Genomic DNA, 16,835 nt, shown 5'->3' on the forward strand with positions numbered 1-16,835 from the left:
GGTATAACGAGAGGAATACCGATCATAAAGACGGCGGCCTGTGGGAAAATGCTTAAAATATTATGGAAATTGTTGAATATGTCGCATCAACGCGGCGAGAGAAGATGCTTCAGTATAATTCAACGCAACTCTGACTTTCATTGATAAGGTACACTGACCGTTTTTGAGTATCTAGTTGAAACCTTGTAGTGATCTTTTATGTAGCCACCTAGCTAGTTAGCAGCTAACTATTCTCGGTCTATGGATAACGGACACTAGTGATGCTGTGCGTACTAAGCTAGGTCAGCTTTCGAAATTTGTGCCCTTTTTTTGCTTTTTCGTACGTCGACTGTTAATAAGTCTAAACGTTAGGAAGATGGTAAGCTCTAATAATCTGACATTAGCTATAAAACTGTTTCTCCTGTTCGGCTGGTGGGCTCGGTGACGCCGCTAGCTGGCGCGGTACGTAGCGCAGCGACATGTTCGCTTCACCTCTCACAAACTGGCCACTTCTGATTATTAACACAAATAACATTAGGACGTGTGTTTTCTTACACGACTAAGGAGTGCAGTTAGACACATCACTGCGAGTGCTTACTGGAAATAAAGTAGCTAGGCTAAAGAGTTAGCTAGCTCACCATGCCAGCGTTAGCTATTGTAAGGAGTTAAGTTAGCTAGCTTAGGTAACTTTAGGAAGAATAAAGAGGAATTGAGGACTTGCCCTCCTCTAGTCCTAGGAAACTTGGGTAGAATAAAGAGGGATGGATGGTTTTCCCTCTTCTAGTCTTGGGTAACTTTAGGTAGAATAAAGAGGGGTGGCCTGTCCTCTTCTTGTCATACGTAACTAGGTAGAATAAAGGGGAGTGGATGGTTTGCCCTCTTGTAGTCTTAGCTAACTTTAGGTAGAATAAAGAGGGGTGGCCTGTCCTCTTCTTGTCATAGGTAACTAGGTAGAATAAAGGGGAGTGGATGGTTTGCCCTCTTGTAGTCTTGGCTAACTTTAGGTAGAATAAAGAGGGGTGGCCTGTCCTCTTCTTGTCATAGGTAACTAGGTAGAATAAAGAGGGATGGATGGTTTGCCCTCTTGTAGTCTTAGCTAACTTTAGGTAGAATAAAGGGGGGGTGGCCTGTCCTCTTGTCATAGGTAACTAAGTAGAGTAAAGGGGGGTGGATGGTTTGCCCTCTTCTAGTCTTAGTTGGAAAGCTGCTCAGTACCAAATCTAGATCCATGCTTGATTATTCAGTATGCATAAATTATAAAATAATATGCAAATAACTTTCACGGCATTTAGGATTAATTTAATGGTTGTACAGTGGTTTTATAGTTACAGATGGCGTAGAAATGACCCTCTTATAGATTTCAGGATTGCCTTTAGAAATTTTATTACACCGATATTGTAATGAAATAACATTTGGGATTTTTTCTTTTGAGCCAAAAAACAGAAGGCTTATCTAAACAGCTTTCAACAATTTAATTGTGTAACAGTGATGTTTCTTGCACGTCCTTGCATGTTTTCCATGAGAGTTCTTTAATCTGCGGCAATTAATTTTAACTGCACTCCAGTACAAATTAAAGATTACGGTTCTTGAATTGAAAATGATATGAAGTCCATAAGAGGTCATATTTGGTCTATCTAGAACACTGAAACAAACATTTAGAATCTTAAAAAAAACATTTTAAATTAACCTGGATGCTGAACATCTTTTTTTCTTGTTTAAGATCTTTTTTTATATTTGAAAAGTATGCTATGCTAACTTGCATTAAGAAGCTTCATTGCTTGGCATCAGCAATCGTGTTAGCCTGTCAATTGAGCGAAGAGGGAGCTGTCAGCTCATGTACACATCAGTCACAAATTATGGCCTGACTGCCCTGCCTTTGCTCTTCTTCTTCTTCTTCTTCTTCTTCTTTCGGCAATTCCCGTTTAGGGGTCGCCACAGCGGATCAAACTCCTCCATCTGTCCCAAGTGTCCTCCACTGACACACCAGCCACTCTCATATCCTCTACCACTGCATCCATAAACCTCCTCTCAGGTCTACCTCTCCTCCTCTTGCATGGAAGTTCCATCCTCAAGACCCTCCTACCAATATACCTCTCCTCCCTCCTCTGTACATGTCCAAACCATCTCAATCTCGCTTCTCTAACTTTATCTTCAAAACATGCTACATGTGCTGATCCTCTAATAAACTCATTTCCAAATGAGAATCTCAACATCTTCATCTCAGACACCTCCATCTCCCTCACCTGTCTCTTTGTCAGTGCCACTGTCTCCAGTCCATACAACATAGCAGGTCTCACCACTGTCCTATAGATCTTTCCTTTTGTTCTAGCCGACACCCTTCTATCACAGATCACCCCAGACACGTTATGCCATCCACACCACCCTGCCTGCACTCTTTCTTTACCTCTGCACTCTGCACCCTGCTTTACCTCTCTTTCACTTCCTCCATTACTCTGTACCCTCGACCCTAAGTAGGTAAACTCGTCAACCTTCACCAAATCAACTCCTTGTAACTGGACCTGTCCACCGTCTGCCCTCTCATTCACACACATGTACTCTGTTTTACTCCTGCTCACTTTCATTCCCCTGCTCTCCAAAGCATATCTCCATCTTTCCAAGCTCACCTCCCCCGGATCCCTACTTCCGCTCTCACTCTTCCTATTCTTCACCTCCAAAACCATCCTACATATCACCATCCTATGCTGTTTAGCTACACTCTTCCCTGGTAACCTTGCAATCACTGCCCTGCCTTCGCTCAAAGGCAAAAATGACCACTCATCAAGAAATGGTTAAAAATGTAACCAAAATGAGATTTTACACTCTACTTCGCATTTGTGTCCGCCCCTTAATTGCACAACAACCAAATCGTTACCGTAGTGTGGAAAAAAATATTTATTTGAATATCTCACAAAAAAAGTAAAATTAACTGAACTTTGAACTAGTTCAGAATTAAAATTGTGAAGTTTGAATGTGAACTGTTCACATGAACTGAAAGCTGGCACAACACTGACTATTAAGTATGCAAATATGCGGTTTCGGATGCAACCCATAACACGTGTAACTAACGCGACATAGACTATATCGATATAAACGATATTGTCTCATCTTATATCTCGTATGAAAATATATTGATATTTCTCAAAATCTCAATTTATCGCCTAGTCCTAGGCTATACACACACACTTGTAAAACTAAGATGAGCTAACACGGAACAGCTGAAACAGAGGGGCTTGACAGGAACAAGTAAAACATCAAAATGACGAGAGAGTAGTGTTTGTGTATGGCTAAAGTCTCTGTTCCATTTTCAGGCTTGTAGTGTTTTAGGATTTCAGTTCATGTTTTGTCTCTGTGTTCTCTAATGTGGTTTATGTTACGGGTTTGTTGTGTGTGTTTCTTGCCTTTGTACGGTCTCTTGTGCTTGAGTACGTTCTCTTAGTTCTGTTTGATATTTGGTCTTTGTCTTATTTCGAGTTGAGGTTTATGTCATTGTCGTTTATGTAGTTCTTGCTCTGTCTGTAGTGTGTCTGTTTGGCCTGTGTAGGTTCCCTGAGATTATGTTTGGTCGCGTGTTTATGGCGTTAGCCTATTGGGGTGTCGTGCCTGGCAATACAGGTACGTCCTGTTAGACTTCATGTTCGTGTATGGTCGTTACTTGCTTCCGGTGTGTTTGTTCACGTCAGTGTATGTAACTATTAGTTGTACTCTTGTGTTTGGACTAGTTTTGTGCCCTTGTCGTTTCAGCTGCCTTTGAGTGTATTAAACGTTAGTTCTTTATTCATCATGCCTCGTCATTTGCAGTCCACTCGCATGTCGTTTGTAAATGTAAGATACAAAATAAAATCAACTGAGATGGTATGCTCTACTTTTGCATTTGTGTCTGCCCCTTGATTGCTCAACAGCCAAATCATTACATTCTGTTTACATGTTTTGTTATAAATAAATAATAATAATAAATAAAAGTGCTTGTGTGACATTTGGAATGTAGATTTGACTTATTTCTGCCTCTTTGTGTTTACCTTTTGGGAAGAAAAAATATCGAGATATATATCATATATTGCCATTCAGCTAAAAAATATCGAGATATTTTTTGCTCCATATCGCCCAGCCTTAGTTCCTATATAATTTTTTACCCCTACAGGCCCTGTCAGCGACTCCTTGGCCCAATGATGCGTCGTCATTGGCTATTGGTTGGTGCCTGTGGGTGGGTCCTACTCGTCCTTATGTTCGTCAGCAAGTTTATCAACTTCACCTTCAGGACGCCAGATGGTCTGCATCACACATTCTTGTCACACTGTGTCCTTGGCATTAGTCACCTAGGCCCAAGGCAGTGATCTTAAGCTAATAAGGAGCCCGTGAACAGCGGCACATTAAATGTGATTAACGTAACATTCATCAAGATTAACTTGCTTGAAACACACATCTCACTGAACAAGTATTTAGGTGCTGCACACAACTTGCACATCGTTAGAGCCTGTATCATATACATAGTATATTTTTAGACATTGTGATTTATTATTATTTTAAATATGTTGTAACGTATTATTATACAGTATGTTGATAAGAACCAGTTGACTGTTCTTCAGTCCTGGGCCAAAATGCCTTTAGAGACATTCTAAGCTTTCTGTTTTTCCAGAGTATAGGGGAAGAGATGAAGCGTTGAACTTGACCTTTCCGTCTGTAAACACCGCGAAGGTTCAACCGGAACTGCTTGCGCAAAAGGCTGAAATGCATCCATCTCCAGTGGTGAGTAAAGTTGGTCAGTGGTTGGTCAATTCAAACAAAATAAACAATAGAATGAATAGAATGCCTTTTATTGTCATTATACACATGTATAATGAGATTGAAAGCTTCCCTTTTTCAGTGCAAACATACAGAATATAAAAGTATCAGAAAAATTTTTACACTATAAAATAATAAAGATTTTTAAATTTAAATACAATAAAGGTGTAGAGGATTTCCAGTTCTATGTACAGTTATAAACAAACAGTTTTTTGTAACAGATTTGCATGTTAAATACTAATATTGTAGCTATAAAATGTATGTTGTAATATTGTAGCTATAAAAAATAGGTGAAAGATTTCATGTTGGAGCTCCATCTTACTTTGCCCTGTTGTTGTTGAACGATCCCTCATAAATGGGCTCACGTCTAATGTCAGCTATCAAGATTTGTTTCTTCTTTTCTAAGATTTAGCTACCACATTAACACTAACATGGCTGAATTTCAAGATCTTCAGGACATCACCCCTCCTTGCCAGCAATCATAAAGCCATTACCCCTCTCTTATTATGCAAATTCGTGAGAGAAAAGAACTGAGGGTGTATGTCTTGTGTGCCTTTAGAAACGGATCTTATTGATCAGCTCGGCGATGTAGATCGTACTCATGACAGCAGTGGTTTTACTATATTGGATATAGTGATAGTATAGTGCGTATGGTTAATGAACTCCTCATATGTAAACGCATACATATGAATTTCCATTAGGGCACTTGGGCACACTTTCTTCCTGTGAGAATATTACACGTGTAAGTACTGAGAGAGCCAGGTGGAGAAAGGCGTAGGCCGTGGTGGCGTAGGTGAATAAGGTGGATGCCAATGTGCCAATACCTCTGACCTTGGTCCATCCTCTCAGACACATCGCACTACTGAACAAGAAATGCAACACATTCAAAAACACAAATTGACACAAATTATGAGATGGTCTGTGCTAGATATGGGTCACTTTTTACATGTAGGTTCAGGGGTAAACATAAAGCTTGAATGAATGCTCAGAGGATCGAAGGCAGAACTTTAAAGGTTTGTTGTTTATTTCAGTGTATGCAGTAAATCTTATTGTGTGGTGTTTGTCACTCAGACATCGTTACAGGGTTTATTCAGACCTTTTGCATATACTTTGCATAACCAGTTGGTAAACACAGTTGGTAAATATAGCAACCTTAACCAAAGATAAAAGTTTATTATTAGTTATTCTATTGTTTTATGTTAATCTAATATATTTGACATGCATTGGAAACGACTGACTTGAATTGACCTTTTAGCATCGTATTATGAAATATGAAAATAGGAGACTTCTAAAATGCTAAATGCTTACCTAGTGAGCTAACTTTGTTCGTTAAGTAGGAAATGAATTCTCTGCTAAATGGTTAAACTTTTGCAGATTATTGAGATGGAGAGGCTGGCTGGTATGTTACCACACAATATGCACCTAAGTGCCCCCAAAATGCAAAACTGCAACAAAAAGTAATTTTGTGTGTGTGTGTGTGTGTGTGTGTGTGTTGGTCATGTAGTCCTCAGATAGCCCACCTGAAGGCGAGTCCCCAGACTGGGAGGTAGTGACCATGCATCGCCTGCAGCTTCTGACCAGTGTTTGTAGGAACTCCTCTCTCTGGGACCTCACTCACACTTCCATGCGCAAGTTTGTCCTCGACCGCATCTTCGTGTGCGACAAACACAAGATCCTGTTTTGCCAGACCCCCAAGGTGGGGAACACGCAGTGGAAGAAGGTGCTCATTGTCCTCAATGGTGAGAGAGCTCAGTACACGTCTTCACGAACGGCTTTTTAAATGACTGTGCTACACTATCCGCACCCCTCACCACTCTGCGTTCTGATTCCGGATCTTAGGAAAGTTCTCCAAAGTAGAAGATATTCCTGAGAATATGGTCCATGACCATGAGAGGAATGGTTTACCTCGCCTGTCCTCTATGAGTGACTTCGAGATCAATGAAAGGTCTGGAAATGTTCAATGCTTAACTTACACTCACAGTTGGGGGGGGGGGGGCAATATAGTACATTATAGTCTTGTCTGTATGAGTGATCGAATTGGGAAAAGTTGTTTTGTGTAGTGTCTTTAAGACAAGAATGTTTTTTTTGTGTAGCTCATATACACACAGCTAATTCAAGTGTTCTACATAAGGATAAGAGCTAGTAAACAGCAAAAATTCAATACTGTAACAGTTCACTGTAACGTAGTTCACTACATTTGTCCACTTGTAGTGCCCTAAAATCTAGTACTTATCTAATCTAGTCTTTGATTTAAATGTTTCAGGTTAAATAAATACTTCAAGTTCTTCATAGTCAGAGACCCCTTTGAGCGTCTCATATCTGCGTTCAAGGACAAGTTTGTGCAGAACCCACGTTTTGAGCCGTGGTACAAGCACAGCATAGCGCCAGCCATCGTACGCAAATATCGCAAAAGCCACCGCGACGCCAACCACAGCGTCGGCCTGCACTTCGAGGACTTCGTCCGTTACCTGGGTGACGAGCCCGGCCGCCAGTACCTGGACCGGCAGTTCGGCGACCACATCATCCACTGGCTTACGTACGCCGAGCTCTGTGCCCCCTGCAACATCTCGTACGACGTGGTCGGACACCACGAGACGCTGGAGCACGACGCGCCCTACATCCTGAGGGCGGCCGGCATCAGCGGCCTGGTGGCGTATCCCAGCATCCCACCGGGCATTACCCGCTACAACCGGACCAAGGTGGAGGGTTACTTCTCTGGAATCAGCAAGCGCGATGTCCGCCGCCTATACGCCCGTTACCAGGGCGATTTCAGCCTTTTCGGCTACCACAGACCCGATTTTCTGCTGGACTGATGGAAAAGAGAGTCTGTTTCTTATCGAACATTCTGCCTAAATGATATTTTGGAGCACTGAAGTAAGATTGTCATCAAAAGAGTGAATTCTAACAGACTGATGATTTCTAACTAGAGCTGTTGCCTCTTGAACGCTGAACTTTATATTTGGACTGGTTCCATGTTTTCTCTTATAGTGGGGAAGGTCAGAATATGGTTACAAAAAGGTGATCCTAGGTCAGCGTTAAGGGCCAGTTGGGGCAACAAGGTTTGTCACTGTACTGAGGTTAAGGGTAAGCAAAATATCCAAGTTTAATAAGTCTTGATAAATAGTTGCTGCTGTATTGGCCCTATGAACATGAAATGTCATAAATGAAGTTATTTAACAAATGTTGCTCAGCTATTTAAGTAGTGTTAAGCTAGAATATACTTAACTCTCTTGAAGAGAGATCTGCTTTAAAAGGATAATCTGTGACTACAGATCCGCAAAGCACTCTGCCCCAACATTTCCTGTAAAGCTCAACAATGCACCAGATATTTCAGTTTTAAGTAAATTTATTATGGTACAAAGCAGATTTTAAGAAATCTTGAATCTTTATCTCAGTTTGGAGAAATAAGCTCTTGACACCTTGAAGAGTCGAGTCATATAAAATCACAGAGGAGAGGTTTAAAGTAATGTAACTAAATTCTACTAGAAAACTAAAGATTCTCAAGAGTCTCAAGTTGACGAACCATCTTGGTAATTTTGGATTGTTGGATTTTGGATGTTGAGAACTTGCCCATTTTGTATAATCTACACACTCACATTGACATGTCTTCCAGAACTTTGCTTCACATATTCTCCTTTGGATGTGTAAAGTGTTGCTTTACTAATAGGGTGTGATTGCAGATTGCCAATATAGATTTCTAATAAATATTAAAAACATTTCACAATTAATGTAAATGTTTATTTTTTAGCACTCAAGTTATATATAATAAAATTTTTATTATATATAAATATAATTGTAAATGTAAATACATATATGAAATAGTTAAGAGGTTTGCAAAGACAACTAATAATCTTTCTGTAAGATTGAATTCTCTGCATTTTAAGTGGTTTCACTTTAATAGTAGCTTAGCCCAAAATAAGTTAATTGGGCTTAGTCATAGTACTGACAGAAATGATTCAACGTGATAGTTGTATAAAGGTTAGTTAACACATTGTGCGTGGCTTCAGATGAACTCCAGACTTCAACACATCAATTCTCAGTGTTTCCAATCAAGAAGGGGGTGAGTATGTGTAAAAGGTTATCCACACCCATGGAGTTGGCTCTGAATTACATCCCTGTGTGACAAGCACATGATCTTTTTACAGCCAAATACCCAAGGCACTGTGCAGCAGGAAAGGACTGATTGTCCTCAGTGGTGAGACACATTAGGGGTGACGTGGTGTTGACAATGTACAGCTTTGTCTTCATTTAGTGCAGAATTGCCAAGTGTTTGTTACTTGGTGTGGTGTTATATGGGGTGTGTTTTATAAGTACAGTATGTACAAACCACAGCATCTCCTGTTCAGGTTTGGTGCAAACATTAAAGATGGAATTTCACAATGTAGGAATGGCTGGATAATTTGAGATGAGGATCATGCCAGTCAAACAGGAATTTTGACTTTCTTGGTGGAAAATCTTGACGTGCGTTTTATGGCTAACTAAGACAGTCTGCTATAAGAGACGGGCCGCTGCGACAGCGAACGCCTTGTGCAGCTGCACCCTGATTGGCTGATGTCGGCAGCTACAACCAACTACAGTAACTACAACCCACAACTCATCAGCTGCTTCATTTCCAACACCTGCTTTGTATGTGTGTTCTCTGAACACTTCAGTGAATGCACATACATTATAGGACCATTTCATTGGCTTATCAGCAGTCCTCTAGTCCTCTGGCCAGAAAAGGGTGAAAGGTGGAGATACTTCAGAAAACAGGACAGCCAGGTTCCCCACCACCTATGTCAGCCTATATACATGGTTAATTCAACTGGAACACCAAATGAACTGTGACAGCTAACTGTTTTGTGCTTGACTCTAGTAGATTAAAGCCTTGGACCCTTGTTCAGATTGCTGGAGATTATTAGAGAAATTAACCATATAGATTAATTTTGGCAGTGACCATTTCATCCAATAGGAAGAAGCACAGCTGCCCTTAAGTTCTAGCATTGAGCTGGTCTACGGACGATAATCAGATAATATCACTTGTTAAGGACCATAGATTAGTAAGGATGGTCTGTAGTTCTCTGTCTGTGGTCATAAACGTGTAGAGGACGGCAAGGGAAAAATTTCCCTCTATGAGAAGTTACATTTAACTATTACTTAAAGTGACCTGTGGAAAAAAGCTGTTTGTTTAACCCGTTGAATTGTCTCTGAGACCACAAGTTTCTGTGACAGTTTGTCATGATCTACTTACTCCAATAAAATGGTAAAATGATGGCCTTCACAACCTCAAACAATGCTAAGCTTCACACATCCTTGCTATAGTCTAGAGTTACACAAGAGGGAACATTGTGTGAAATCCAAAGAGAGTCTAGTTACAGAACAAAGGGTAACAGTTTCACAGGGTACGCTCTGAAAGGATTATGGGTAATCCTGTATTAAAATATCCCTACAAAACATGCCGTTAACACAAAGTTTTAAAACTTAATTATACATGTTTATGGCACTATTATTGGTCAAACAATACACTGTACAGGTGAGTAGAACATTTTCATCGTAGCTAAAGCTGAACTTCGTAATGTCTCGGTGGGAGAGCATTTCAAACACAATATCCAGAATGGCTTCTGTACATTTTACAGGACCAAGAGACAAGGTGCTTACGTCCACAAAGTCCCTAACAGGCTAGGTGCCCATACCCCCTCCTGAACCCCTGCATCAAATTCACAGTAGTGTTATCTAGATTTTTAAACCCTGGTAGTCTGAAAGCAAATTCAGCGTGTGTGAACCCACGTTGCCCTGGCAACAATATCCCCTCCCCTCCTCCCTCTCTCTGGTGTTCCTGAATTGCTCGTGTGTGCTGTCACACAAAGGCGCCGCACGCCACTCCAAACAGGCCATTCACAACCAGCGATTAAGCGTCTCCCCAAACTGTCCCTGTGCAGAGACGGCGGCCCGGTCCACGCGCTTCCTCGTGGTTTTATGTAAGGAGTCCTCACTTGTAGTGGCCGTAGTTCATTCACATGAAACAGGAAAAGCACCCCTGCTCCTGGGGGCTCCTGCAAATGGCCGTCTGGTCACATGCACGGGTGTCGCAACATGTGCTTATCTGCACCGCAGAGGTGGAGAAGGAGAAGGGGGCAGGTGGAGTGGGGGGGGGGGGTATCAGAACACAGGGGTGTAGAATCACAGTTCTAGGTTGAGAGTCGAAGTCCTTCTGCTTTATATCGTCTTTACATGCACAAATATGTATCACATCCTCATAATTGCTCGTTAGTTATATCATCAGTAATCTGGGCAAAGGATAGACTAGGGCTTCCCAAAACATGGGTGGCATGTGAACTGTGAAAAACGCCCTAGGCCAATGTTCAGAACACTGTGTCTGTTTGCGTGTTTCTGGGTTGACTGTTTATTGCACTTCAGGTTTGGAGTCCTGCCCTTATGTCAGCATTTGTAAAAAGGCTTATGGGTCTTAACAAATTCTCAGGTAGCTATTAAAGAATTAAGTAATTAAGAATGAACAGTTAATGAGTGAACTGGAAGATGTTTAGTATATGATTTCTTAACGTTTTTTGAAAGAAATGTTGGTTGGGCATTATTCCTGCTTCCTTAACATGTAAAGATGAAAACATGACCTTTGTGAAGGTGAATGTGAGTTTACATAATCCAAGGGTGCACTAAGTTCTAGAGTTCCAGTGTTAAGTTCTAGAGTTCCAGAATTAAGTTCTAGAGTTCCAGAGTTAAGTTCTAGAGTTCCAGAGTTAAGTTCTAGTACACCTCACGCCAATATGTAAATCGTAACACAGGGTTTGGTTAAGTGGATCAGGTGTGTTGGTCACCAGCACAGGAGCTGAGGTAACGGTTGCCATCTTGGTCTTCTTATATTTAGATATGTGGACTGATCCAAGCCATTGCCCAAACCTGCTCTTACGTGTGAGATCAACCCATAAGGGTGTAAGGATGATGCAGTTTAATATATGGAAGCCAGTGACATGCACTATGATACTTTAGTCTGTTTTCATCATCCTCTGCAAAAGAAGCATAGCAGAGTTGTGGCCCAGCATAAAACCCTTGAGTACATCACTATATTTTTGAATAACTCTTCATCTTTTACTATAGTTCAGTGCAGTGGAATTATTCTGGTCTGGCATATGTAGCCTACAAACAAAGTTGAAGCGTACTGATGGTAAAAGACACCAGTCACACACTAGTGACTTAATATTACCGTGCCACTAAAATCTGCACTGACATGTCATCATGTCAGATGTGCCTCGTGGCAGCCGTGTGAGCAGCAGGCTGTGGTTCAGTGGGGGTTCTGTCGCTCTGGTTCTGGAACACCTTCTTTCCTAACAGACACGCCTACATCCACGTTACCCACTCGTGAAACGTCCCGACTACCCTAAAGGCACAAACTGAACTTTTAGTTAGCTGTCACGCAACTGCAGGGAAGATGTCTTGTTTGACTGCTAACAGTTCGATAGTACAACAGGGAAATTAAACGGACTTTATCAAGGGTGTCAAATATTTTATTGCTTATATTTAACAACTTTGACTGTACCCTTTGCAAAACACACGGATTGAGCCGCTCTGTTGTGGCACGTTGGATGTGGGCAAAATATCACCTAAACATTTACATCTGCTAAAACAGATAATTATGCTAACATTATGTTCATTCATAGCCATTTACATTGCTTATACACTTTTTAAACGCAAACTCTAAATGTACAATTTATATTCTATATATATATTTATAGTTTTTAATGTCGGTATGTTTTATTTAACATACGGTCTTGACCAACACACGCGTGTGAGTTTATTTATAGATGGGAATTGAGTATTTAAGGTGGGGTGTACCACATGTACAGAGATGTGTACCACACAGAGATGTGTTCACACAAAATCAGTTTGTAGGAAGCACTAATGGGATTTTTTAGCTATAGTAATAATTACTGCGGATATCTTATTTCATGTTTATTTACACATGTAGTCTTTAAATGAGATGATGACTTTATTTTGCAGTTTGGTATTGGCCTGTAGCCTATGCGGGGCCACGGGATAAACGGGCCACTGTCCATCCCGTTTGGTATGTTCTTGAATGGGAGGAGATGTAAGGAGCAGAGGGTGACCATTGCGAATTGATTGCCACAATTTCCTGCTTTTGTCCTTTTGTTGTTGAAAATTTTGATTTTTTTTGTCATTCCATCTATAAAGTTTTTGCCCACAATAGCGGCCTTTGGCTGTTTGTAAATAAGCCATTGAGCCTCTGGGAAAGTCTGACACTGTGAACCTTTGACCTTGGATCACCCCATAACGTGGGTACTACTTTCCATGGCTGTTTTGTTCTCATGTTCCATTTCTTGTGTATTTCATATGCATTTTTGTCTTTTTTCGATGACATTCATTCATTTGACTTGATTTGTATGAACGAAAACAACTGGTTAAAATCTTACTTCGTTCTGTGTGCCCATCAGTCCTTATAAGTGGGTTTTTGTGATTAAATCATTGCCTGATGTTTGTTGGTGTTTAATGATCTCATTACTAAATATGAATACATACACTGCTGCTCAGCATAATGACATTTTATTTACAATTCAGTATTTATTCATTTGCTCAGCAGTATTATAATATCTTTCTTCAGAACAAGGGGGAACCCATTGTGGTAAACGTTAAGTTTATGACATATTAGGGTAATTCTGTTTAGGTTGTAGTCCTACAGTATAATGTTGCTCATAAAATTAATGTGTTTGTACTCTTGGCTCAGTTAAACTACTTTTAATCTGAACTACTCCAGAAAGCAAAATTGTCCACACAACAAAACGTTTTTGTTTTTGAGGTACTACAGTTAATACCGTTTAACCGCTTCTGCTATATTTGCCACATGTCATGACAGAACTCAAACCTCCAATATGGCATGATCAGTAAATCATTTCTACATTGCTGCTTTTGTCTTCTTTTGAGTGAAATTCAAATATATTCATTGTTACATTGAATGATTTGGACGTTAAGCTGACATCACTGAATTATAATCAAGTAGGCTACATACAGTAGATACATACATTCGTACATTTACATTTGTACATATATACATACACTCACTGGCCACTTTATTAGGTACACCTGTCCAACTGCTCATTAACGCAAATGTCAAATCAGCCAATCACATGGCAGCACCTCAATGCATTTAGGCATGTAGACATGGCCAAGACAATCTGCTGCATCAGAATGGGGAAGAAAGGTGATTTAAGTGACTTTTAATGTGGCATGGTTGTTGGTGCCAGACGGTCTGGTCTGAGTATTTCAGAAACTGCTGATCTACTGGGATTTTCACCCACAACCATCTCTAGGGTTTACAGAGAATGGTCCAAAAAAGAGAAAATATCCAGTCAGCGGCAGTTCTGTAGGTGCAAATGCCTTGTTGATGCCAGAGGTCAGACGAGAATGGCCAGACTGGTTTGAGCTGATAGAACGGCAAAAGTAACTCAAATAACCTGTCATTACAACAGAGACATGCGGAAGATCATCTCTGAACACACAACACGTCGAACCTTGAGGTGGATGGGCTACAGCAGCATTCAGATGATAGGGTCAGAATTCGGCATCAACAACATGAAAGCATGGATCTATCCTGCCTTGTATCCATGGTTCAGGCTGGTGGTGGTGGTGCAATGGTGTGGGCGATGTTTTCCTGGCACACGTTGGGCCCATTACTATCAACTGAGCATCGTGTCAACGCCACAGCCTACCTGAGTATTGTTGCTGACCATGTCCATCCCTTTATGACCACAGTGTACCCATCTTCTGATGGCTACTTCCAGTAGGATAACACACCATGTCATAAAGCGCAAATCATCTCAGACTGGCTTCTTGAACCCGACAATGAGTTCACTGTACTCTAATGGCCTCCGCAGTCACCAGATCTCAATCCAATAGAGCACCTTTGGGATGTGGTGGAACAGGAGATTCACATCATGGATGTGCAGCTGACAAATCTGCAGCAACTGCGTGATCCCATCATGCCAATATGGACCAGACTCTCTGAGGAATGTTCCCAGTACCTGGCTGAATCTATACCACGAAGAATTAAGGCAGTTATGAAGGCAAAAGGGGTTCCAACGCGGTACTAGCAAGGTGTACCCAAGTGGCCGGTGACTGAACATACATACAATTTGTACACATATACATACATACTTTCATACATACATATATTGGAACATACATGCATACATATACATATATTCATAAAAATAGGCTTTTTGTATGTATGTACATACATACATGCTCAGTTTCTATTATGCAGTCGAGATGTTGAAGTTTTGAAAATCACATTGCTACATTTTCCAGAAGGAAGGAACAAGCCAACATTTTTCAAAAACAACAACTGACCTTACTATGTCAACACATTTAACTGTGTCACCTACAAAGCAAATGCACGTGGTTCAAGTCTTATCAGGACACCATCCAGATACAAGTTGCATAAAGTGACTGGAGGTAGTTGAATAACAACTTTATACCAAAATTAAGATATGTATATAGATAACTGGATCCAGATCAATTTAATTATGGTCACATAGATTTATTCCTCTGTGTGGTTCACTGAAATATTTTATATTGGATATAGTAACTCTAATTGAATATCTTAAGACTGTATTACTTGTAATCTTTTATAACAGTCCTCTGCCTATGTGAAAACAAAGTTATGTGATATTTAATATCTAGTTAATATAATCCTTCAAGTATATAATAACTACATATTACAAAGAAGACCAGGTGATTTAACACGGAACAAATAAATAGTATAGCCACTCACAAATCAAGATTAGCAATCCAAAATTAATGAATTATCACATGTCATATTGCATTAGTCTTAATGTGCTTCTAAACAAATAGGTAAGCATTGCTTAACATGTTAATTTCTTCATGGTTTCCTTATTCTGTGAGATTTTTTTATCAATTGATTTCACTGTTCAGTATCTTTATAATGTATCTGTTAACAGACAACATAATAACTTTGATTTCATGTCACACAATAGCTCACTGCTGAAATATGCCATCTGCAAGTATCAGTGGTTCACCTCATATAATTTCACAAAAGCACCAAAGAAAAACAGACAGCTTGGAGGTCCAATCTTTACCAATCAGCTTGTTTTCCTCTCATTAGTACTGAGGTTCTGAGGGTATGTCCACAAGTCAATTGCCATTTATTTAAATGTCACCAATATTGTGTGTGCTGTCATTATCTTTCTGGTTAATTCTGGTCATTAAGCTTAACAGTCTATAACCAAAACAGCATAGCTGCTTTGTGAGTTATCTGTAAATTCAGTGCAGCATGTTTTGTGGAGTTGGCACTTACTTTACTCCTCCTTTTATATCCCAGATAGGAACAGAACTGGTCATTACTTACTGAATGACAGGATATTGAGCTACATAAGGATGTCAGTTTCATAACCATTGGTAATCATATTCATACAGCTCTCTGAGGTTCAGAACTGTGTTTATTAAGTAAATTATTTCTTTAGAGGTTGGATTCAACTGTTTGGTGTCCTTATCACGGTGGCCACTCTAGCTCATCACTACCTCAGCCGTGGAGCCAAGATTTCAGTTCAGCCACTCCCATCCTCGTACCATGTAAATAACCTCCGGCTCATTAGCAAGACGCAGGCCAACATTACACAGACATAAACAAAGTCAAAGACGTTTACTTTCATACGCATGTGTTTGACATGGCAAATGTCACCAAAGTCACAGCGAGTATTCAGAGTGAAATTATATATGCGACGGTAAATGTATGACAGCACAATGCAACACACTGTACACTGACAAGGAAAGTGTACGTTGGCTGGGAAAAGACTGCGTTTAAGTGTTTGATAATATAATGAGGGCTGTGTTTTGAAGTCGGAGGGCTAACGGAGACCGTGGGTTGCGAGGACAGATTGTCATTTACCGTTTCCGATATGAAAGAGGAAAGAGCAGAGTGTGAGCAGAAGAGTTGGTGTCCTTCAGAGGGGTGTGTGTGTGTGTGTGTGTGTCTGTGTGTGTGTGATACAATGTTCACAGTAAAGATCCAGCACTGTGGGGACTTGTGTGCCAGTGACTCATTGTGCCAT

The 16,835-nt window shown here is 40.4% G+C and overlaps 1 protein-coding gene across 1 annotated transcript; it reads left to right on the top strand.

The window, feature by feature from the left end:
* The first annotated feature begins 8 nt into the window (after positions 1-8).
* On the top strand, positions 9-8,486 carry chst10 (carbohydrate sulfotransferase 10). Its single transcript, XM_076983510.1, has 6 exons — positions 9-148; positions 4,118-4,245; positions 4,613-4,722; positions 6,263-6,497; positions 6,598-6,703; positions 7,022-8,486. The coding sequence occupies exons 2-6, from the start codon at positions 4,143-4,145 to the stop codon at positions 7,569-7,571; spliced, it is 1,104 nt and encodes a 367-aa protein (XP_076839625.1). The 5' UTR covers positions 9-148; positions 4,118-4,142; the 3' UTR covers positions 7,572-8,486.
* The last annotated feature ends 8,349 nt before the right edge of the window (positions 8,487-16,835 follow it).

The sequence above is a fragment of the Brachyhypopomus gauderio genome, chromosome 20, assembly GCF_052324685.1.
Source record: "Brachyhypopomus gauderio isolate BG-103 chromosome 20, BGAUD_0.2, whole genome shotgun sequence".
Taxonomy (NCBI): Eukaryota; Metazoa; Chordata; class Actinopteri; order Gymnotiformes; family Hypopomidae; genus Brachyhypopomus; species Brachyhypopomus gauderio.